The 24,130-nt window shown below is 39.6% G+C and overlaps 1 protein-coding gene across 1 annotated transcript; it reads left to right on the top strand.

Annotated features, from left to right (window-relative positions):
- The first annotated feature begins 67 nt into the window (after positions 1–67).
- TRMT11 (tRNA methyltransferase 11 homolog) lies at positions 68–23,899 on the top strand. Its single transcript, XM_039706999.1, has 13 exons — positions 68–576; positions 1,995–2,060; positions 2,798–2,871; positions 4,148–4,229; positions 4,332–4,424; positions 5,554–5,688; positions 7,348–7,504; positions 12,176–12,256; positions 12,895–13,059; positions 14,418–14,490; positions 15,274–15,405; positions 18,694–18,814; positions 23,315–23,899. The coding sequence occupies exons 1-13, from the start codon at positions 352–354 to the stop codon at positions 23,444–23,446; spliced, it is 1,536 nt and encodes a 511-aa protein (XP_039562933.1). The 5' UTR covers positions 68–351; the 3' UTR covers positions 23,447–23,899.
- The last annotated feature ends 231 nt before the right edge of the window (positions 23,900–24,130 follow it).

Raw genomic sequence — 24,130 nt, 5'->3', positions numbered from 1 at the left:
ACCCCTTTTAGCCCCTCTGCCGGACCGTCACACCTCTGCCTCTTTCCTGGGAATGTTTCTCTACCTGCTGCGACACCCACGCCGCCGGCGCTGACCTCCTTCCCACGGAAAAAGGAATGCGACTCCTTTGGCATCTGTTAATTCTTAATGTTATTTAATGCTCCCGATGCTTAAATGTGGCCGGGAGAGGCCGCAGCGCGCCCCAGACAGTGAAGCACCCCTGAGGGAGCGTGTCCCCAGTGTACACGGAGCTATTTATAAACCACACGCAGGCACTGCTGCGCTGACACGTGGCGTGCGTGATACAGCACACCCAAAACATAGCTACAAGGAGCATGAGAAGGAGATGAAATGAGCAGCAATTCCCGAAGAGCTCGCACAATCCCGTGTCCCGCTGCAGAGGGGGGTCTCCCGCGGGGAGACTCCGCCACACGCCCCTTCCCGGGCTGCTCCCGCCCTTCCCTGCCGGCGGCGCATGCGGGAGGCGGGGGATGGCCGGACATGGCGCTGGCGGCCCCGGCGCTACGGCGCTATCTGCTGCTGCTGGCGCAGGAGCACCTCGAGTTCCGCCTGCCGGTGAGCGGGGCCGGCACCGGGGCTGCGGCTGCGGGTGGGGCCGGGGCCGCGGTCGGGGCCGGGGTCTGGTGAGGAGCTTCCCTCCCCTCCCTTCCCCTCTCCTCCGGGGAGCTCCCGGACGGCGCGGCCCCGGCTGTGCGGCGGCAGCCGGACCCCGGCCAGGTCCCTCTCTCCGGGAGAGCCGGGGGCTCGGAGCGCCCGGCGCCTCTTCCCTCGCCGCTCCCCGCGTCCTGTGGGAAGGGGCCCCTAGGCTCCCTCTTCCCGCTGCTGCCCCAGGCTCGTGGAGAGCCTCCGCGCCGTGGCTTTAAGGCAGCTCTTTCCTCGCCGCTCGCTTTTCCAGAGCCTCTGGCGCTAGGAGAGGTTGCCAGCAGAGTAGCCGGGGCTCCATGTGAGAAGCGGAAGCTGGGGTTACAAAAATGCTTTCAAGTTTTTGGCTTTGGTGACTAATTTTAAAGTTACACGTCAGGTGCCGCCGGCGTGCCCTGGGTGCAGGAGTGGCTGGTGCTGCCCTGGGAGCACGCCAGGCCTCTCCCCATGGACTGCCCTGGGAGCTGCTGGAGCCACCGTCCCTGCAGGTGCTCCCGGGAAGACTGGATGTGGCACTGAGTGCCATGCTCTGCTTCACAGGGTGATGTTCCCTCGTCGATTGGACTGTCACATGTTATAAAAGGTTTAATGTGTCTTGAAGCTTTTATTTTCCTTGTTTTCATTAAGGTTCTCTTTCCTATTTGCTTTGTGGCACTGGAACCTGAGTTCTATTCATGGTCATTCTGGTTTTCCTTTAGGCAAGGTCATTGGATGAAGTAAAAATAAGATGATGCATATGTAACAGGAAGTTTTTCTTTTTATCACCCTGGTTTTGGTGACACTTGGTTGATATAGCTGCTGATGGAAGCAGAGCTATTTCTCTTTTATTTTGGTGACTGCTCAGCTTGTTTGGTTTTGTGATGAGCTATGCTAGGAACATGATTTGTCAAAAACTTAATGGAGCAAGCAAGGATGGATTTTTTTTTTTTAGCCAGATGATCTGCTGATCCTAGCCCTGGGTCAGTGTTACTAGTGAAACATCACTTCCATGTGAACTAGTCAGAAAAATATTTAAAGAACAGAATGGATAATACTGTTGTGAGAGTGTAGGATTGAACAGTAAAGATTCTGATGAAGGAGAATATGTGAAATGGTGGGGTTTAATTACTGAAATTTTCCTGACATTTGCCAATGAATTTTGAGAAAGCTGTTTTTATAGCAGGGAGGTCTTAATTTTCAGTTCATGAACAGTACATACAATCTGAATTTACTTGTGAATGTGTGCCCTATCCACCATCTGCATTAGAATTTGTGTCATGCTGTGCTTTTTTTTTTTTTTCCTTTTCTTCTTTATAAGATTCTAAAGCCTGACCTTTATGTTTTCACTTTAGGAAATAACATCATTGCTCTCCCTTTGTGGTGGACAATTCAGTGGTGAGCAGGAAATTCGTGTAAATGTAAGTGAGGACCAAATATTTCACTTGAGTGTGTGTATGGCCTGCAAGTATGTTCTTTACAGTGTTTTTGTTAATTGTAGGCAGCTGAATAAATATTGAAGTTTCTTAGGAAAATTGGGAATCTTCCCAAAACTGAGGGCTTCTCAATTTCAGTAAAGACTCAAAACTGGAAAAAAACATGCACAAAATACACCTCAAGTTGTCTTCATTTACTAGCATGAAAAGAAGCAGTGCCATCTGCTGGGAGGCTCTCCTTGATTTTTAGGATAGTTAAACCCTGAAAACACTCAGCAGCAGTTTGGAATTGGTGTTTGCCTCTAAATCAGTGAGACAGAGGAATGTCCTTAGGAAGCCATATGATTCTGGTGTCACTGCTTGGCCAGAGAATGTTACTGGGATTTAGTTACTGCTTGTGTGTAACGAGGTGTTTCCAGTCTTTAGCAGATGAATAATCAAGAGAAGTGCAAATAACATTTTACCAAGTCAGTTATGTTGGAAAAATAAAATATAGAACAGAATTTCTCAAACATTCAAGCTAAGTAAACAGTTTTGTCTCAGATTAATTATTTTATCCCCATGTTCTCTGTATGATTAAAGGTGAGAGATGTATTTTTTATTATTTTTTTAAATTTTCAGTATGCATATTCTGTTTTTATAGAACAGAACTGTGTAGTTGTGTAATTCATGTGACATCCTGCAGCTGGGTATTTTCATGACTTACCTTCTCTTGATTGCAGTCTCCCTTTTGGATTCTCAATATTCCTTCAGAAGAGATGGCAAGGGGACTAATGAAGCGGACAGTATGTGCAAAGTAAGAGATGAAAAATCTTGTAATTAATGACATAAGCAGTGGAATTTTGTTCTATTATGGCAAATACAGATTTTTTCATGGAGTCATAAAATGCAGAGTCTCTGATTCCCTCTAGAATTGCGAAGGTGCTATTGGAGCCTGTAGGACTGATTATGTAGCATGCCTGTCTGTCCTCTTTACTCAGTGTATGATCAATTCAGGGTGTTCTTCACTCCAGAGACAGCACCTGTAGTGTTACTCATGTTTTATGTGCCTTGTATAATATTGAGTTAGGGTTTTTTTCTAAAATATGTGTGGAATTGAAAGATACAACCAGTGATATGTAAAAACTGACAATCATAGGAGGGAAAGGTTGAATCACCCTCCCTCAGTGCTGGCATCCAAGCCTTCAGCTCTCACTGCTGCAGCAGAGTCCCTTCTAGGAAATTCAAGAGCACAAGAATATGCTGGAGAGTGACTGTTCCAGCTGGTCCTTTTTAGAGGTGTGTGAATAACATACTTCCCAGTGAGGTGTGTGAGAGAGGCCTTGAAGTATGGCTCAGGATGAGAAGCAGCACAGGTATATCTCTCTGACCATACCAAATTTGTGGTGCCTGTGCGTTCTTCAGAGTTTGGTCTCCTCTGCAGAGTTATATCTCTCTGACCATACCAAACTTGTGGTGCCTGTGCGTTCTTCAGAGTTTGGTCTCCTCTGCAGAATGTTGCACAGTCCCTGTTGAGTGCTTGCTGTCTCAGGGACTCAGTTTTACCTACAATGACTTTACTACAATCACTGCAAGAGTGGGCTCTCCACTCTTGCCTCAAGAATGGAGAACTGCACTTCAAAAATCGGCTGCAGGCAGCTCGGGGAGTAAAATGTGACCAAACAGCTTGCAGATGTTCTGCACACTGTGCACTCTCAGCTAATGTATGCTAATTCTATGTAGAAAGCATAACTAGCCCATGGCTTATTTTTCTGTCCTGCTGGTTGTGGAGAGATACGTAAGTTTTAGAATAAGATCACTGGAGTATCTCCATTGCACTGGTAATCAATATGAAAAGCTCTGAAGCTATTGGTACATGTTACCAAACAAAGAAAGGCATCAGTGAAAAATCAGCCTGCAGCTAAAAATACTTGTTACAAACAAAAACTAAAACACTTGTCTAGAATTAAATGCCGACTTTAATACTCCATGAATTAAAATCTACATTGGCCAAGTAGGTTAAAAGGAATAAGTATCTGTAAGGCATTTTCCCTCCTCTCTGTGACTGACTCTCAAAAACTTTGTAATTTCAGGTCTATATTTGAACTGTGGGGCCATGGAAAGTCTGCAGGAGAGCTGTATACATCTTTGAAGAACTATCCAACAGACAAGATGGTATAAATATAAAGAATCTGGATAATGTAGTTCCTTAAGCCCACTGAATAGCACTGCATCTGTACTAATTAAAGTGTCTTTGCCTTTTTTTTTTCTTTTCAGCTTCCATATCTACAGTCAGACTCTACTTACAAAATACATATTCATACATTTAATAAAACACTGACCCAAGCACAGAAAATAAAAAAGATTGATGTAAGTAGATGGTTAAAAAATCTTTGTTTAGTTTAATCTATTCATATTGTTCTTATTCCATGCTATCAGTGTATTTAAGTTTCTTCAAGATCTTAAGGAAGTTTATGGCTTGCATCTTACCAGGGCTAAATGAGATTTTTGTGTCTGAATTAACATTCTCTCAAAATTCATGACTTTCTTTTTCCCTCTATAAACTGACTGTTTAAGGTATATACAATGCCAAACAAATATCACAGCTGATTTCAGCCCAGTGTGCTGGGGAAACCGAAGCTTACTGCTGAGAACTATAAGATTCAAATAGCAAGATGAGGCATATACAATGCCAAACAAATATCACAGCTGATTCAGCCCAGTGTGCTGGGGAAACCGAAGCTTACTGCTGAGAACTATAAGATTCAAATAGCAAGAGTTAGGTGCTAGATTTTTGGAAAATATCTTACTTGATCTCCTTATTAGTCTTTTATTGTTGCAGAATGTGGAACAAGTGACTTCAGCTGCAGGCTGTGGATTGTGTGCTGATCTCCTGTTCTTATCTGTACTTGTACTCTCCTCCTAACTATGTCAGTATTTAATTTAGGAAATTTTTCCAAATTACTGTTTATTTCACTCTTCCACATTCTATTTTGGCACCTATTTGTTCAGTTTACTTCATTTACAGAGACTGAAATTATCTGTATACATTGTAGCTTTTTTTCCCTGTTTGTTCAGTTTTTGTGTAGATGAAATAATGCTAAGTATGTAAACAACTGTAGCTGCACATCACTGAAATTTCATATCCCATTGTTCATCATTAGTGTTTCTGTAATTTGGAAATTGTATAATTTGTGCATAATTAATACGCACAGTCAATTTCCTCTGAAGTTGAGTCCTGTTCAGTTAATAAAAAGTGTTTTGGTTCCCAATTTCCAAACTGTGATCATTTGAGCTGCTTTTTTTAAGAAGAAAGGCATTTCAAAAAACCATTGAAAATTCAACTTTCTAGTACCAACATACCATTTACCACAAGTGAAATTCTGGTTTTTTTTCTGATTTTTTGTTTGTTTGGTTTTTTTTCTTGGGGGGTTGAAGGTACCCATTTAAAAAAAATTGACCCTGTTTATTTTTTACTCTGTTTTTCTTTGTTGTATAGGCCCTTGAATTTCTGCCATTCAAAGGAAAAGTAAATTTGAAGAATCCAGAACACATATTTTGGATTTTGGAAGATTATGGAATGAACCCAAATGATGTTCCAGAAGAGCCCATTCATCTGTATTTTGGTAGATGGGTGCGTGAGCATGTTTGCTTCAGTTCTTACAAGCTTGTATTTTCAGTACTTCAGTTTAAATGTAAAAAGTGTTTTGACTTTTAATAGAAGCCAAAAATACCATTGTCTGAATTTGTCATTGCATAGTACTCTGAAGCAAGTCTTGGGAGTCCTTACTGTGACTAGGAAAAAGTGGCTTTGCTGAACAATTTAGAGGTGGAAAACAATGAAGTCGTATCTGGAAACACACCTTTGTCTTGCTACCCACTGAGAGAACTCAGCACAGCAGCCAGACTGCACAGCTGGAGTGGTGTTTTACATTTTTTTGGACCTAGCTACAGCTGAAAGCACCTGTTCCAAACACACAGAAAGATGTACAGAAGTGTAGATGGCTTGTGGCCTTGCTGAGTGGCATCAGCCTCACTGAAGCATTCTGTAAGTGCTTCAAGTGATCCTGGCAGGCACCTCCATGGAAAGGTGCAGACTGATCCCTGAGGCTGTGGACATCAATGAGTTCATCCCACAGGACTGTACCTTTTCCCACAGTACCTGCCCAAGGGAACACCTACAGTGCAAAAGGAACCAAGTACAAAAACTGTTTGGAGCCTCTCATCTGTCATCTTCACTACAAATGTTCTTGCCTGCTGGCCAGATGCACTCTAAACCTGCTGCGTTATTAGGATGTCCCAAGGAAATTTGATCTGGTCTTTTATGTTTTTTGTAAGGGAAAAGTGTCTCCTCAAAGGATATCTCCCAGAATGACACTAGCCACTGGTGAATATGTGCTTGCAGTGGGTCAAGGGCAGCTGAAAGGAGGGAGAACCACTGCAGAGGTTTGGCAGCTGTAGTCAGTGGCTTGTGTTCCTGAGAGGTTAGAGATTCAAGTGATCTGTTAGGGCCTGTGAATATTTTCCAAGCCTGTGATTGATGTGCGAGCACCCTGGGTTGTGGCAACGCTGCAAAACATTGCAGCTGTTGTCCCATCTGTGCTGAATTCCTGAAGTGTTCAAAAATGAGTAAACCAACCTGAAAAAATAAGCAGGTGTATTTTGTTAACCCAGTAAGACTGATGCTGAGCAGAGGTGGGGGGATAGTGTTGGACAGTGTTTGAATATGTTTTGTTTCAGATTGCTTTGGTCTTCTCCAATGTACATGGGAAGTCTGGTGTAAAAATGCCAGCATTTGGTCTTTGTTTGCTTTTCCCTCAAATTCTCACCTGTCAACGCTATCCTAAGTTTGGATTTTGAGTGGGACAGAAATGCCAGTGAAGAAAGAAATGTCCTGTCTGACCTTAAGCATCAGTGTGTGTGCATGCATGTCTTAACGTGCATGTCTAATCCTCATATCTTTGAAAACCTTTTAACTCTCAATTGCCAGGAATTGTTTTCCTGATGCTTAGAATAATAGCAAAATTACTCTAATTGTAATTTCTTAGAATTTTATCTCTAAAATATTTGTACATTTTTAACCTCTTGAAGAAGTCTTGAAGAATTTACACAGGTGTTTAATCAAGATATCTGTTGCTTGGAAAGAAGTCAGTCATATTTTCAGATGTCAGAAAGCAAGGCGTTATGAAGTGAAGTTGCCTGGTTTTGGGTGGTGTCACTAAAGCAAGTCTGTTAGCATGTCTGTTTGTATCTTTTATCCAGGATCTGACAGGGGTTTTAAATGTTTCCACAGATTGCAGATGGCCAAAGAGAACTCATTGAATCCTACAGTGTAAAGAGGAGACACTTCATTGGAAACACAAGCATGGATGCCTGCCTCTCCTTCATCATGGCAAACCATGGGAGAGTAAAACCCAATGACATTGTATACGATCCGTTTGTTGGAACAGGTATATATATTTATCTTTTTTTTCTGCTGGTGGGAAGAACTGGAAGATTGTGTTAGTGCTTGCACTACTCTTTTACTGATCCATTTGTTGGAACAGGTATATATATATTTTTTTCTGCTGGTGGGAAGAACTGGAAGATTGTGTTAGTGCTTGCACTACTCTTTTACCTGGTGTCATGACTTCTGGTGCTCATCAGATATTTGAGATGATACCAAAGGCAAAATGGTGTTTATAAAATTAATGATTTGTTAACCTGAAAGGGATTTGGGAGGAAGGAGACCAAATTCCAAAGATCTAAACAGTTTATTTTGCGCTTTTAAAAGGTCTGTCTTCACTGTTGTGTTTTTTGCCACGTGGCCTAAAAACCCATCCATGTCTGTCATGGACTGCTTAAGATCAAAGTGACAAAGAATTGGAATTTGGTAAGCATTTGCAGTCACTTTCAGGACATTACAAAGAGCAGCATTTTAGAGCTGGCTCTTTAGGGGAGTGCTGAGGCATTTCTGGTCATACAGCACAACACAGCAATAGTGAAATGGCAGCATTCCATGAGGAGCACTTTGTGGTGCAGAGCCTATGTTCGGGATATTATTACTCACACAAGGTACCCTTCCCCAGCTGAGCTTTCCTTATCTTAGCCAGGAGGGGGAGCTTTTGTTCCACATAGTGCTGTGCATGGCCTCTGGGAAACTCAGCTGTATGTGAAATAGCTGATCTATTGTATTAGCTTGTGCCATATAATTATAAAGCACAGTATATTGTGTTGAACTACCTATAGTAGTTTCTTCAAAAATGTAGCAAAGACTGTGTTTCTGGCCTAGAATCCCAGAATCAAATTGTAGAGTATCCTGAGTTAAAGAAAACCCATAAGGATCATCGGAGTCCAGCTCCTGACCCTGCACAGAACCATCCCCAAGATTCACACCATGTGCCTGAAAGCATTGTCTAAATGTTTCTTGAACTCTGTCAGGCTGTGACCACTTCTCTTGGGAGCTTGTTCCAGTGCCCAAGCACTTGTGGGTACTTTTTAATATCCACCCTAAAATTTCCCAGACACAGCCTCAGGCCATTCCCTCAGGTCCTGTCACTGGTCACCACAGAGAAGAGATCATTGCATTCCCCTCCTCTTTCCCCAGCAAGGAAGCTGTAAATTGTACTGTGGTCTCCCCTCAGTCTCCTTCAGGCTGAACAGACCAAGTGACCTCAGCTGCTCCCCATACGGCTCCCCCTCAAGGCCTTTCACCATCTTTGTTGCCCTCCTTTGGACACTCCCTTATGGCTTCATGTCTTGTGGCACCCAAAACTGCCCCCAGCACTCAAGGTGGGGCTGCCCCAGTGCAGAGCAGAGCAGGACAATCCCCTCCCTTGCTCAGCTGCAGTGCTGTGCCTGATGCACCCCAGGACACACTTGGCCCTCCTGGCTGCCAGGGCACTGCTGACTCATGCTCAACTTGCTGAACTTTAGTCAAGGTGACCACATGTGAAATACATAGATTTAAAAATACTTATATTAATGGGAAGATCAAGAAAAATCTCTGCAGCAAAGTTAGGTAGAGAGAAGACTGCACTAGTAGGATAAATTCTTATTCGTATGTGTCTTCTCTGTGCCATAGAAAAAGAGCATGGATATTATATTTTCAGAAACAGAAGGGTTTGGTGAACTCTATGTTTTTGTCTTAAATTTTATTCTTACAGGATCTGATTTTTTTCATGCATAATAATATATTACAAAATTTTCTCCTCTTTCTTGTGCTTGTCCTTTGAAAGGTTCAGGAAATCCCTCTACTTACCTCTTAGCAGTTGGTTTCATTTTGGCATCTGTGACTTTTTGTCTTATAAAACCTGCTAACTTAAATCACAAAATAAAGTCTCTGAGAGCATTCTTTCTCTTGGGAGTGAAAATTGAAGAAAAATAAAAAGGAAGGGTAAAGACAGAAGGAGAAAAATCACATAAAAATGATGAAGCTATAGAAATTCAAGATAAATGTTGTGTTTCAGTTCAAACATATACATCATTCGTATACATGCATATGTTCATATACATTCATATATGTAAGATACATAAAATTCTCCCCAGATTGCCTAGTAGTTTGAATTACAATTTTAATTTTTTTTTATTAGACATTTGTAATATAAAGGGTAGATATTAAGGGGGACACTGGAGATACTGGGTGGTGTGCCATTTGTCAGTAGAGTGTATTTATGACTAAATAAAAGTGGCTTTTGAACTTATTTCTTTTGAGTAAACCCTAGGAATTTCAATTGTCTCTTGAGGACCTTCATAAGATTTTGAGCTTGTCAGTACAACAGTGCCCTGTCACTGGAGTTTCTGGGAAGTTTCTGGAGTTGAGAGTGATGCAGTCATTTTGAGCTGATGGTTTTGGAAAAATACATATTCAGGATCTGAGGAGCATTTTGAAGATTTCTTTACTAGTGCAGCTTTGTTACCTGGCTGTGTTGCTGCCTGGTTTTTTACACTGAAAAAGTGAAGAGTAAACCAATAGAGAACCAAACCAGAATGGCCTTGTAAAATGGGTCTTGCTAGTTGCAAACAAACTGGTTTTTGCCGCATAAGCCAAATCATGAGTCTTTCACATTAGTATAAGAATGGATAGTTATCATTTTTCCTTGGAATATGAAGTACTCTTTATATTCCAGGCTGGCTTTTAGAAGCCCTGATTCCCCTTTTTATTGTTGAGCACAATTGGAATGGCTAAAACTGTGTTTTTAAATTCCATCCATGTTTAGATATTCTTTCCTCAGCATTGGGCAGAAGGAAGCCTGGAAGCTTCTAGAAGAATAAAGTCTTTTACTTGAATATCTTGTGCTTCCCCCTAGACAGTCACTTCAGGTTATCTCAGTAATGTTGTTGATTGTTCTTTTGGAAAATATTTCTGATAGTGCATAGTTGTAAATGACAGGATGTTTTTCTTTGACATCCTGGAGGACCAGACCTCGTCTGTGCTGAAGAGGTGGAGGAATAGTGTGTGATAGAAAGGCATGAAGCTCTGTGCCATCATCATTCTGCTGCAGGTCACCAGGGACAGAGTGATTCCCTGATTAACCCTTTCATATACTGATCAAAGGGCTGGCTATGTAAGAGTATGTAAGTATCTCTGCACCTTCCGCATGAACACAATTGAACTAGTACGAGCTGAGATTTATTAAGAGCTGTAAATTCATGATTTCCAAGCTTCTTTTTTTGCCTGTGATTAAAAATATTCTTAGATGGGCAAAGGACTCTCTTCTTACTTTTTTTGTAGGACTGGGTGGTACGCCATACTTGGGGGTCAGGGCTAGCTAAATTTGTCTTGACCCTCTGGATGTACTGCCCATCTGTCCTGAGGGATTGCAGCCAAGAAGGGAAATGGGTGATTCCTTTGGGGTGAGTAACCTTGTTTTTCCCTGATCCATTTCACAAGAAAAAAACAGAGGAATATTAAAAGTTTTTTTGTTCTCACTCACCTCTGGTATGATAGAGTTTATTAGCATATGGTGCAGACATTTTCTGTTGCACACAGGGCACATTAGGGATTTGCTGGTGCTCAGTGGGTGGCTCAGGACAGTGCAGCCACCTGAGATGCCTCTTTCCATGCTCGTGGTGAATGGGAGAACTGGTGTCACCCCCCCCCAGCCAGCTTGCAAATTTTTGGCCCTTCATCCTGTAGCAGTCATCCCCTTTATTTAGCAGGACTGTTGACATCAGTGGGTTTCACAGCTTAGTTCTCAGTTCTGTTCTGTCCTAAACCATTCTGGTAGTCACAGACCTCTTTATTAATAACTTGACCACACAGGTTCATCTCCTGCAGTCTGTCTGTTGTTTCATTTGGAAGCTGTTAAATAATTAATGTAATTTATTCTTTTCTGTGGGCTGTTCAGCTGTTGTCAGTTTCAAGGGGAAATCACGCTTTTTTTTGCTATGGTGTTCTTTTTTAATTTGGAAGGCATGTTGCAATTGCTGTAATTAAAAAAACTGATTTTATTACAAAATAAGTACATTGGTAAAACTACTGACAAAGTAGGTAGCCTACTCAAAGACAAATGCATTTGTATGTAGTTTTCACCCTTGAAAACGATTGCAGACATGTTTTTGATATTTATGTTTACATTATAGGTATTTACATTTGTAAGGCTCTTGACCATTGTTTTTTACAACATGGCAATAGCCACCTTACAGAAGTTTGATTTTCAGACACTGTTAAAGAAACTGGCTTTGAGAACAGACACAGTAGAACTGCCATTTGTGTGGTGATGATTTTTCCAATTGTTTGACAACAGTTTGAAATTCTGTTCCTTGCAAAATAGAATCAAAAGTTTTGGTTCATGTAATGATTAAAGGATCTTACTGCTTAAAATACAGAAAGCCATAAACAAAACTCTTGAACAAGATCCAGAGATGAGGCATAGCAAGACATGGGGCATAGCAAGATAAGGAAAATCATGTAGAGCAGACAAAGGACTTAGTGTTTTTATGTCTGATTATAATTACATAGTGATTCTAACTGGTTGATAGTTCTACTAATTTTTTTAGTGTTTGTTTTGGTTTTTTTTCTTTTCCTTGGGTCTAGTGTGCTGCTGCTGTAGGCTCCTGAAGTTCCTGAGGAAAAAATCCTAACACAGGTGACATTTATGACTGAAGTTTATACTTTACCTCTTTTCTCCCCTGTCTAGGTGGCCTTCTGATCTCCTCAGCACATTTTGGGGCATATGTGTGTGGCACTGATATAGATTACAACACAATCCATGGATTAGGTATGTTAATGTTTTGAAGCCACTGAAATCTTCCCCTCTGTAATTTAAGAAGACTTGATGGTAGCAGATGATACTTAGTGGATTTTAAAGCAGCATTAATCTTTGCAGGATTTATGTGGTCATGCTTAGTTTTATTCACCAATTTACACATACTCTAGTTAAGATATTATCTTATTTTTAAGCTGGAAATATTTTGGAAAAAGAATAATGAAGACCAAAACAAATTTCCAAATAATCGTTCCCACAGCTGTGTGCCCTTTTAACCTATGATGTGGGAAGCTCTTCAAATCCTAACCCAGGAACCCTCATCTCATTGTTACTTCTCTGCAAATATACAAATTATGTTTGACCTAGTCAGCAGGGTTGTGACTGGTGGATGGAGAGAGCATCTTGTAAACCAGCATTTTTGTAAATGTGTTCTTTGACACCCTGTGCAGATGGTGCAGCAGAACTTTTCTCATGTATTTTCATTTTTCGTTACTACTTGTGAAGTTTGACTACTTTTGACAGGTTTTTTTGGTGACATTCAATTATTTTCCTTTAATTTAAATGGTAGAGTATATGAAAGCTCTTCTTATGTAATAGTTTCTTATTGAGTATGCTTTTTTTTTCCCTTTCCATTTCCCTTCCTCTCCCAGGCAAGGCAAGCAGAAAGAACCAGAAATGGAGAGGGCCAGATGAAAATATCAGAGCTAATCTCCGACAGTATGGTTTAGAGAAATACTACCTCGATGCACTTGTTGCTGATTTTTCAAGACCAATATGGAGAAAAGGGATGTTGTTTGATGCAATCATTACAGACCGTAAGTTTGTTACTGCCTTTTTTTGCCCAATAACAGTGAGTAAAACGTTATTGCCTGTGTACGTTGATTAAATGCCTGGACAAGTGCTCAGATCTGCTGTTTCCATGTTTTCTAAGGTGATTGTTGAGAGCAGCACTATGAAATTACATCTGCATTTGATGTCTCTGCATTTATTTTAAGGATAGTTATTAACATGTAACAAAGCTGACAGTGACACTTTCTCCCATGGAGGGAATGCTACACTCGCCGGCAGAAATCAGTATGGCTGAAAATCATCCTTTGAAGAAGTCTCCTTCAGTAAAAGCATCACACGATTGATGCATGGAGACTTCTTACCAGAAGTCTGTGTTGCTGTTGGCAGCATGTTGGAGTGTGCCATGCCTCTCTGATGGACTTTGGGAGGCTTGTGTTAATGCTTAATGTAGTGCTTCCAAAGAGAAATTTTAATGTGTTTCCAATACATTTAGCTACTGGAAGCAGGAGCAGTTCGAAAGGATCCTCTGCTCTTTTAGAAACCTGTTTACTAAACACTATTTGTCTTATAAGAGAGGGAAAAGAAACCAAGGGGATAAATGAAAACCTTGATATAGCAATTTCTGATATCAAGTGCTGGCTTTTACAATGACACACTCATATGAATTAGGAATAGGGAGTGTGACTTTTCTTTGTGGGTTGCTTGCTGGTTTTTATTTGGCCTGTTCGGTAACAAGACAGTGTAGAATATTAACATGGACTTAGAACTGAGTGTGAAACCATTTGCAAAACTTCTGCAAGTGTTTACATTGGTGCTTCTGTGATGCTAAAACAAGTCTCACAAACTCAGATTTTTTGAACATGAACTAAATATGTTATGCTATTAGAAATGTGCAAAAAACGTATGAGAAAAAGCCTTCTCTGGTTCTTTTGTGTGAGAATTACCATTTGTGTAATGTGCTGACAAGAAATTCTGATATACTTAATTTCGAGAAAGGTTAGTTAAGTGCTATAGGGGACATAATCATGTCTGTCAAGGAAAAAAGGATGGGATTATTTATCACATGTTGCAAATCAAAGGAATATCTTTTAAGAAAAAACACAGCATTGTCCTTTGTTGTGTAACAAACGTGTAGGCTACTAGAAGCTCTTACAGCTGGATGGATTTCCTTGAACCAGTTTTAAAATAACTTTTTGGAGCAAGAAACTTTCAACAGATCTTGAAGAAATTTCCCTAACTGACTTTTACTTTGCAAAAGCTTTCCATTTTTTTAACCTTGTATAAGCCACAGTTTGTGCACTGTTTTGTATGGTGTATGTAATTTTGTGTTATTTGGACAAAGAGTGAGGTTCTCATCTCTGCATTTTGCTTTTGCTTTGTCTAGCACCATATGGTATCAGAGAAGCTCCTCGCAGAATGGGATCACAAAAGGAAACAGTTAAATCGGTTGAAAGAAGGTAGGGAAGGTGTCTTGTCTGTTTCAAGAATATAACTGTTTTAATGGAGACCCAGTTGCAGTTTTAGATTGTTAAGTTGAAAGAAGGTAGGGAAGCTGTCTTGTCTGTTACAGAATATAACTGTTTTAATGGAGACCCAGTTGCAGTTTTAGAATGTTACTTCTTGGTTGGCTGTCAGAAGTTAAAAAATGGTAGCAATTATAATTAAAGAAGAAAAATCCTTTTTGTTCTGTTTGCAAAACCACTGTGTCACTTCCTGAAACCTTCTTGGTTTTGTTTTCTCCCTCATCCCTTGTGTGTGTATTTCTCACCTCTTTGAGCCACCATCAGCATGTATTTCCAGAGGAGTTCTCTTTGGTCCCTGCAGGCTGCGAAATCACTCTAAAATGGAATACCTGTAATTTTTCCCTTAACTTTTTTTCTTTTGCATTTCCCACTGCTCCTTTCTTTTCAGAGATATTGCATGGCTTCTCCACTGCCTGGCCTTCCTTGCCTTCTGACTTTAATTCCTTTAGAAAGATGTGGTGCAAAATAACTATTGCCAGCATACCTGTGGTTCTTTAGACTCATCTTTAGTACATGTGGAAGTCAAAGAGACAGTTGGGGGGAACTTGAGAAGTATTCCTCATAGTAGAAGTCGTACTCTTGGATTGTCTTAGGTAGCTTTGCAAAGCTCAGAAAGTGCTTTTGTGGCTTAGTGTATTTTTTTTAAAATTACTTTTATTAAAAATTTAGGTTTTACCTGTGCTCTTGTTTGCTTACACTTGTATGTTTTTTGTTCAGTGCAGAAAATCACTTCTTCGTTTCATCCAGTTACCATCTAAGTGACATCTTTTTTGACCTCTTGAAGTTTGGGGCAGAATATCTGGTGATGGGAGGAAGACTGGTTTACTGGCTGCCCATATACAGGCCTGAGTATGTATGGTTGAATTCTGCTGTGTTGTGTGTCAGAATGGATGCTGCATTCTCTCTCTGCTTTCCTTTGGGACAGAGTGCCACCACTTAAGAGTAATGCCCAGACTTTGCGTTTTAAAACTTTGTATGAGGGAGGCCACATTTGTAACAGAGCTTTTGAATGGAGATAATTACTGACTGTTACCAAACAGACAATGCCTTTGCCTATCATTGTAAATGTGTGTTGAGGCTTAAGCTTAAGAAGTTACTTTCAAGGTGCAGATAGATTTCTAAGACAGTAGAAGCAAGGCTGGTATTAGTATGTGTTTCTGCTGAAGTGGTTGATAGAGGTGTGCAAAAATCATCCTTGGTTCTTTGGAGTTTGGCACTATTGATTTAGCTTTCTTCTGAGAAATAAGTCAAGTGACCAAGAGATGGCAGTGAGAGGCAGGAAGCATCCGAGAGCAGCCCTGTTAGGGACGAGAGAGGCCAGCAGAGACTGCGGGATCCTGCCTGCTCAGGACTGCAGCCTGGGATCAGAGCTGAGTGCATCAGGAACACCAGCTGTTTGCATGTTTTATTTCAGCATCTCTTAGATTAGGTTTGAGGGGGTTTTTTGTTTTGTTTTGTAAAGATTTTTTACTGTAAAGTGAGGAGTTGATGTACAGTAGTCATTTCAAGGTGTCTTCCAGATACAGATGTGCTCTGAACATAGTTTCTACAGTGTCATATATTTCTATGTACAGTCAGACTATACTGTTATTTAAAGTGGTGGTTGACCCTGGTTTCACCATGGAAATGGCTTGTTGATAGTCCTTTATATCTCATGCTGTTTTGAAAATTTGGAAATCAGAAGGAGACATCTCTGTTACGTGTTTCTATTAACAGAGAGTGCACTTAGTAGTTTGTATTTTTTAGTAAATTATAAAATTGGTATTTTAGGCCTGTTTTCTCAAAGGAGACATCTCTGTTACGTGTTTCCATAACTCAGAGTGCACTTAGTAGTTTGTATTTTTTAGTAAATTATAAAATTGGTATTTTAGGCCTGTTTTCTCATAAGACAATTCGCAGACAAAGCCATGAATGTCATTCATAGTATTATAGCTAATTTTCATGTCAATAAAATCTCTGTGGAATTACTGAATTTATTTTGTTCATCAAGATACCAGTGTTTTCCTTTCTGCTCACTGAACTTTTGTAAAAGTGTGCTTCCTCACTACAGCAGTGTAAAGTGTTTCACTTCATATAACTTGGGAACTGCATATTTGGGATCAACTGTAGTTGCTGTTTTGGGGAGGTCTAGTAGAATTGACTTTTAAAAAGTAAATTTGTACATCATACTATGACTTGAAATACTAAAGTTGCTAGAATAAGCATAGAATAGTAGGATGGTAACTTTATTTTCAGCTGTAATAATGAACATGGGGAATTGAAGCAATTAAGTGGGGAGATGATACTTTTTACTAACATGTTGCATTATCAAATATCCCTTGGCAACACCTGCCTTGAGTTTCATTTTTTGAGACCTTTGTATGTTACTTTAAATTAAAGCCAAAACTATTGGATTGTATATCTGTTAAAATCATTGCTTCTGTATTCCTTACTTGACATGTTCCTGAGTTTTACCTGAAAGAATATAGAAATACATTCATTAATACATTCATTAATGCTAACAGAAAAGGCTTTTTAACAAAGTGATAGTGATCTCTCCCTCTTCAAGATAGCATCTCACTTCAGAGTTTACTCTTTCAGTCAGACATTGAAATCATTGTTGAGTCCAAATTCTTCTAATTCCATTAAAGTCAGCCTCCTGTATGATTATGGAGAGAAACTTTTAAAATATTATGGTGGAGTGCCTACCTTTGTAAAAGAAAGACAGCTTGGTGGTGCTGGATGCATCAAAAGTCTTGTCTCATAGGAAAAGCAGTTGAGAATTGATTTATTTCATTCTCCTTTGTCAAAAGGATGTTCTGACTTCATCTAGCTGAAGCAGATACTTGTTTCTGCATGAGAAGTGGCTGAAAGGTAGTTTTATGGTCTGGAAATTTTGGAGGAAAGCAAAGAGGCAGTACTGTTTGGGTTTTTTGTAATTTGCAGATCTGTATTTGGGATTGAGTTCCTTATTTAACAGCTCTGTTATCTTAAGAAATGCCAAGTTTTCCACCAGCACCTAGATAGATCCTATTTTAATCTAGACCAACAGCTTTGCTTTTATTCCGGAAAAAGTAAAGCTCCTCCTTTGTACCTTTTAAATTCAAGTCATAGATATTAAGTTGTTCAGTTCTGTGTTTCAGTGTCTGACTTCTGTTTACACCCAAACACTGGAGAATTGTAGGAACGGGTGTTTTGTACAAAATCATACCTAGCAATACCAGAACCCATTTTCAGTATTATCTTTTCATAACTATTACATGAATGCTTATTACAAAATCTAGGAATAAATGGCTGATCTATGTTTCAGTATATAGGAAGGATATCCCATATTTATCATACTAGATCCCATATTTATCATACTAGCTGGGTTAATACTTCTTGCTGCTGTAGTTCCCTGCAAAGGTCTTAAATCTTTAAATTTCTCTTTCAGCATTTGGAAAAATAGAAGGATTGAAAGCAATTTTGAGAAAGCACTTCTACTATGTAGAAACTAGTATGCTTTTGAGGTGGAGCATTTAAAACACTGTAACTCTTGCTTCTATAGATAGTAGCAACCTTGGCTTATAATTAAATCCTATCTAATGTTAAAGGATGGTGGATTTTTTTTTTCCATTAGAAAAAGTAATTCTAATGAGATAAATTTGTAATACTAAATTTTGAAGTTCAGAGTGTTACTGTCTAATGAGAACTGGCTTAATAAGATTTGAAATTTAAGTGCCGTGATCTCCTTTTAGGGAGCCAGAGTAAAGTCTCTTATTCCTGCAACTTTATATATGTTGACTGTGGAAAATATTATTAAAATCACAGCTCTGACTAAGTTGTTATTCCTGGTTGGCTGAGATATTTTGTACTTGAAATTACACAGGCAGGCCCATTGTGTACATACATTAACATCATTTAAATACATGCAGAAAATGGGAGGAGTGTGACTTTACTGTGAAGTTTTGATTTATTCTACACACTGCATGTCAAGATCATTGGAATATATGATGTCAAAACTCTGAAGCAGCAATATCTGAATTTATTTAATCAGGTTAAAGTGCCTAACAACTTTCAACTATGAACCTTTTTGTGAAGTGTCTGTAAGAATTTTGTTTCAGATGCAGGTCTTCCACTTCATGAGCCTACAGCACTAAGAATGATTATTTCTTCCAGATACACAGAAGAGATCATTCCCCGCCATCCGTGCCTGAAACTTATTAGCAACTGCGAGCAGCTGCTTTCCAGCCACACATCAAGGCGCCTCATAACCATGGAAAAGGTGAAAGAATTCAAGGTAAGCTTGAATTCTTGATCATATAGTGTAAAATAGTACCTGTTGTGTTCGTGACAAGTTCGTGCTATTCAGCATTTGATCCTTGTTTCTGTCATACTTTGGTTTTTATGATCAGAGCTAGAGCTTTTGTAAAATTGAGCAGTGATTTAAGGGACTGTTCTGGTTTTGGTTTCTTCCTTTTTATTCTCAGTTTTTGGTAAACTCCTCATCCTGAAAAAGTCCCTTGATAGTGTGAAAAAGATCTTTGAACTTAAAGTTACTTGTAAATCCCATCCACAGAGGCTTTGCCATAATGCCTAAGTTTCCATTGATTTCAAAGTGTGTCTCAATGCCCAAGTAAATACTAAGTATCTTTGTGGGTCTTGCAGTAGACCTTATTTGATTCTGTTACTTCCTCTTTAGAGTGGTACATTTTATCTTTTGGAATAATATTGAAGTTGTGACAAGTACTACAAAGCGCTCTGGCTCTTTTTTCTGTTTTTGTTTTGTGACACACTAAGTGCCTCTCCTGAAGCATTGGGACCAGGGAACATGACATTCAGATCTCCTTTCCATTCTTGGTACTTCTCTCACTTCATACTGTTAAAAGAAATGCTAAACACATGTGAGGCAAATTCTTAATGAAAATGCACTCAGTGAGCAAGTGTTTTTAGTACCTTGGTTGTCAGCTGAAAGAGCTGTTTCAGATGGCAGGAGATGCAGTCAGGCTGCTGTGTCTGTGAACTACTGACACAGCAGGGGTTCAGTGCTCTGTTCATAATGCTTGTGGTGACTGCACGTCTCAAGCAACACCTGAACTTCTGTAAACACTCTGTGTGGAGCTCAGCCTCGGAGCTGCCAACTTCATCAGTAGCAAACCAGGAGAGTAGATGATGAAAGTTTTTGACATGTGCGTGTCAGGGTGTTCAGGGAGGTTTTTTTGACAGCAGTTTTATTGCTACCAGTGCTGTAGGGTAGCATATTCTAACCTAAAAAATATATCAGCCCTTCTGCAAACAGATTTGCGTCATATGTTACTCTCCTCTTGTGCATCACCTGTTCTTCAGTTCGTGGTCTGACAGGTTCATGTCTGGAAGTGCTTAGCTCTGAGCACCTGAGACTAGTTGGCAGGCTTGCTGCTTAGATAAGACTGTGCAAGTGCTTACATTCAGTATTCCAGATGTCTGTTAGATAATTTAAAGATACCAGAACCCATGTGTGGTTTCTGAGGATGCAAAACTTGTCTACAGAACAAAATTAATGTTGAATCCTTAGCCACTGCCTGCTTGGTTTAGGACCTTGTTTTGGTGTCCAGGATTTCCCCAGCCCAGTGTCCCTTACCTGGAACATGTTTTTTGTTCTGTTAATATCCTGAGTAACCTTTGAATTGAGTACTTCTGAGTCACCAGATATGACCATAAAATTTAGTAGTTATACTTTTGTATACTTTCTGCTTTTCTTTTCCTAAGTGAAAGAGAGAATTTTTATGGATATGCCTAACATTTGAATTTCCAGAGGGTTCCTGTCTGCATTACTAAACTGGTTTGTAACAGGTCCTCAGTTGCCTTTTACTTAGTGCAGCACTTGCAAATAGATGAGAAATATTACACTCCAGAGTGGTTACTGGTGTAGAATTTTTCCTGCTGAATTTAGCAGTGTCTGTTCCTGGGTATATGACCCTGCTGTCTCTGGTTTGGTAGCTGCTCCTTTTTGTTTATAGCTGTATAACATTAGTACAAGTGGTTTCTATAGCTACTGTCCAGCACCAGATGTAGAGTGGTAGGAAACAGTGATAAGGCTAGGAAGACTTTTTTTTAAAACTAAAACTAAATGTGGGTAATTACCTTTAAGCTGAACTGGAGCATGCTAGATGAAGAAAAATATTTAGAATTCAGTTAATATTTGCTAAGATCTAAACAACATTTTCTTGTTATCATTCAGCATCCCCTTCTCTTCTACCTCTTCATTATTTGAGATCTCTAAAACCTATTTTAGTGTTGTTTTTAGAACAAATAAATTGTTAAGGTTTTTTTCACAAGTTATTTTCTCTCTAGAGTTAAATGAAGCCTATCCCTGGTGTTCAGACTGTACCCATTCAGCTCCTTGATACAAAACAGTGTAAGGTAGAATTTGTTTGAAAATCCTTAGTCTCTGAAATCCAATCAGTTACTTTGATCAGTCCTCACACTGCCTTTAAAATTCCTTTGACTAGTAAATCTCAACAGTGACTGGTATCTCCAGGTAGTTCAGGATTTCTTGTTTTCTTTTTCCTTTTTTTTAAGCAGCAATTCCCATTCTTGTTGGTGTTTGTTTGGTTTGGTTTCTTTTGTTTGTTTTTTGGTTTTTTTTAAGCAATTGCCATCTTTATTAGGCAGTCATGCTGGTACAGGTGAGAGGTAGGAAATGGAACCTCTTAGACTGGAATTATTGTGATGTGGGCCAGAAGCTTCCTTTGTAGTCTCTCCTATTAAATCCATGGCTGACTGCAGATCTCTTATTTAGCGAGCAGTGTTTGCAGAGCTCCTGATGAGGCCTGGATTTTTGAGATGAGATTCTGCTGTGGTGCACCAAGCCTGTTTCCATGTGCTGCATGCAGATGCCCCTGTTACACCTGTGTTCTACTTGAAGTTTGTTCTTCTACACAGCCCATTCTCTCTTTGCCCAGCTTGGAGGTAGAGAAGAGGGTAGTTTTCTCCTTCATCTCTTCCCCCCACATCAGCATTTTGTTTCCTATGGAATCAAGATGAATGTTGTACACATGCATGACCTCTTAGAGGTTGTGGGGATTAATTTTTATCTTAGAGTATCTTTGATCTGTGTATCATTATCCTTCAGGGTCAAATATCCTGTCCATTTCTCAAAATAGGTGAATGACATAGCATTCTTGTTAAAACGTCCCAATGATATAAAAATATATGTTTATGTCGAAGAAGGATTTTTGACCTGGAATTTCAAAAGTGAGAAGAAAAAGTGCTCTTTTCCAAAGAGTGGCTGGAGAAATGGGTACATGCTGGCTGTGAGAGGAGTATGTCTTAAATCCTTCTTGTTTCCTGTCTGTCTATAGCAATTTTCTAATTTTCAGTTTTTTTCACAAACGTGTTAAAGCCTGTTGTTTGTTAGCCTGAGAACAGTCATGGAGATGGCAGTCTCTCACAGGTGACCAAAAGACATTAGATAATATTGTGCCTGCATTGGGTTTCCTGAAGTAATTTTCTCCTGCTATTTTCCAACAGTGCAGTATTTAAATAGAGCTGCTGCTGCTGGTGTACATGCTTTACATAATAGATATCTACAGGGCACTGAACATTTAGCAAGTTAATTTAAGCTGGTGTCACATTCCTGATGTCTGCTTTCGTAGCAGGTGAGACCTTTTCAAAGTAATGTCTCATTGTGCCCAGAAGAGGGCCCTTCTACATGCATACAAGCGTCCTGCTTTGTTGAAAAACCTTCTTTTCCTCCCTTAGAATGCTCTAAGATATCCAGAGCTAGGAGTGGTGTTGATCTTAGTAGGTGAAAACCTGGAAAAGGCTACAAAAGAGCTGAAGGGAGAGATTGTCCACTAGGATTCTGTTCATCCTTGCATTGTAATACTCTTGTAATATGAAAACATTGACTAAAATCTATTTCCATGTTCCTACTATTGTTAAAATATTCCACAGGAACTTTATTTTTTAATAAGAACAAATAACTAAAGGTTTAAAGGTAGTGAACCAATGTCTGTATTACTGCATTGGTTAAAAACCTGAGAAGAAATACGTGGCGGAATAGAGGCTTGGTTCTGTTGTGTGCTTGTTTTTATTTTCTCCTTGTGCTGCTCAGTTGTTCTGTGTGAGGCCCCTTCTCGCTGTTCCTTCCTGCTTTTGAGCATAATGAGAAACTGACATCACCCAGAAGCATAAAACTGTTTTTAGAAGTTGCCATCAGTTTTCTTTAACACTCAGATTAAAGTTTGATGTAATGTTTATCTTACAGCATTGCTAATGTTAGCTGACAAGTATCTTAATTGTATAAAACCACAGTACATGATGAACTAAACCTTTGTATATACAGTGGGCCAATTTTCTAAACTGTGTTTTTGGCTGGTGTCAAATAGGTATTATGTATAGGGATTTACTGTGTCAACTTTAACTTTCAGAAATACATGAATGCTGCACAGAAAAAAATTCTCTGAATGTGCTTCAGTAACTGTATGAACTCATTTTACCATTTATGTTCATCTTCTGTTTGTGCCTGCCTTCCACAGACCTCTGACTGACAATTCTCCTGAAAATATTTTTTCTGGACAGTGACCTGTGTGGTGCATGGTACCTGTGCTCATTTAGTTGTGTAAGGGTGGGATTCTGGTGATGTCAGCTGAGACATTTGCAGCGACTTAAGAGTGTGCTGTTGAACTGTAAAACAAAAACCCAACTGCCTTACCCTTGCACATAATGGTTTGAAAAAGTCTGGAGGCAGAGTGGTGGCAGTACGTGCTGAACACGCTACCCTCGGGTCTAATGTTTGTCTTTTGGTGCCATGCAGGATCAAGATGAGAACTCTTACTTGTTGGATGGTCAGTATATGCCGTACAGGGGACACAATTCTTTCCGGGAGAAGTATTTCAGTGGTGTGACAAAGAGGATTGCCAAGGAAGAAAAGGACAGTCAGAAGTGAAATATTATATAAACAGCTTAAAAAATGAGAAAAGAATGAAGACCGTGTTTCTTTGTAAGGACATCTGGATATGAACATTCATTTGGATGCTTCAGAAAAATAAATACTGCTTTTAATTTTAAAACAAGATGATACCCACAACCCAGGTTGGGAGCAGTTCTTTTTAATTAGCTTTGTTTACAGCAGATTTTATTGTACAAGTTTTTTGAGTCTTATTTAATTTATATTTGTACTTTCAAGTACTAATGATGATTGACTAAAACCATTATTATTGTTCTTTCACCATTAATGTTTACAAGAAAGTAGTAGTATTATTTGGCTTCTTAAACTGTGAACATCTGGCTGTTTTAAAAACACGTGGTGGTGATCAGGGATTGCTGATTAAGAAGATAATTTTCATTTGTTTTGGTTTTTTTTTGTAAATGGTGTACAATAAACCAAGGTTGGAGTGGGTTTTTTTTAATTCTTGCATGCAATAATTGCTCGTATGAATTCCACTTGCTCCAGCTGAGGTCACAAGTGTTTAAAACAAACAACAAACGCAAAGAAACAACTGGGCTCATGCACACCCCACAAAAAGAAAAGCCTCTGTGACCTGACAAACTCTGGAGAGCCTATTAAACCCTGTGAAGCCTGTCCACATCTGAAGCTCATCTGTACCTTGGATTTGCTTTTGCATTCCTA

Source organism: Passer montanus, unplaced genomic scaffold, assembly GCF_014805655.1.
Source record: "Passer montanus isolate IOZ18808 unplaced genomic scaffold, ASM1480565v1 scaffold2, whole genome shotgun sequence".
NCBI classification, from domain to species: domain Eukaryota; kingdom Metazoa; phylum Chordata; class Aves; order Passeriformes; family Passeridae; genus Passer; species Passer montanus.
This window is presented reverse-complemented; position numbering and strand designations above follow the sequence as displayed.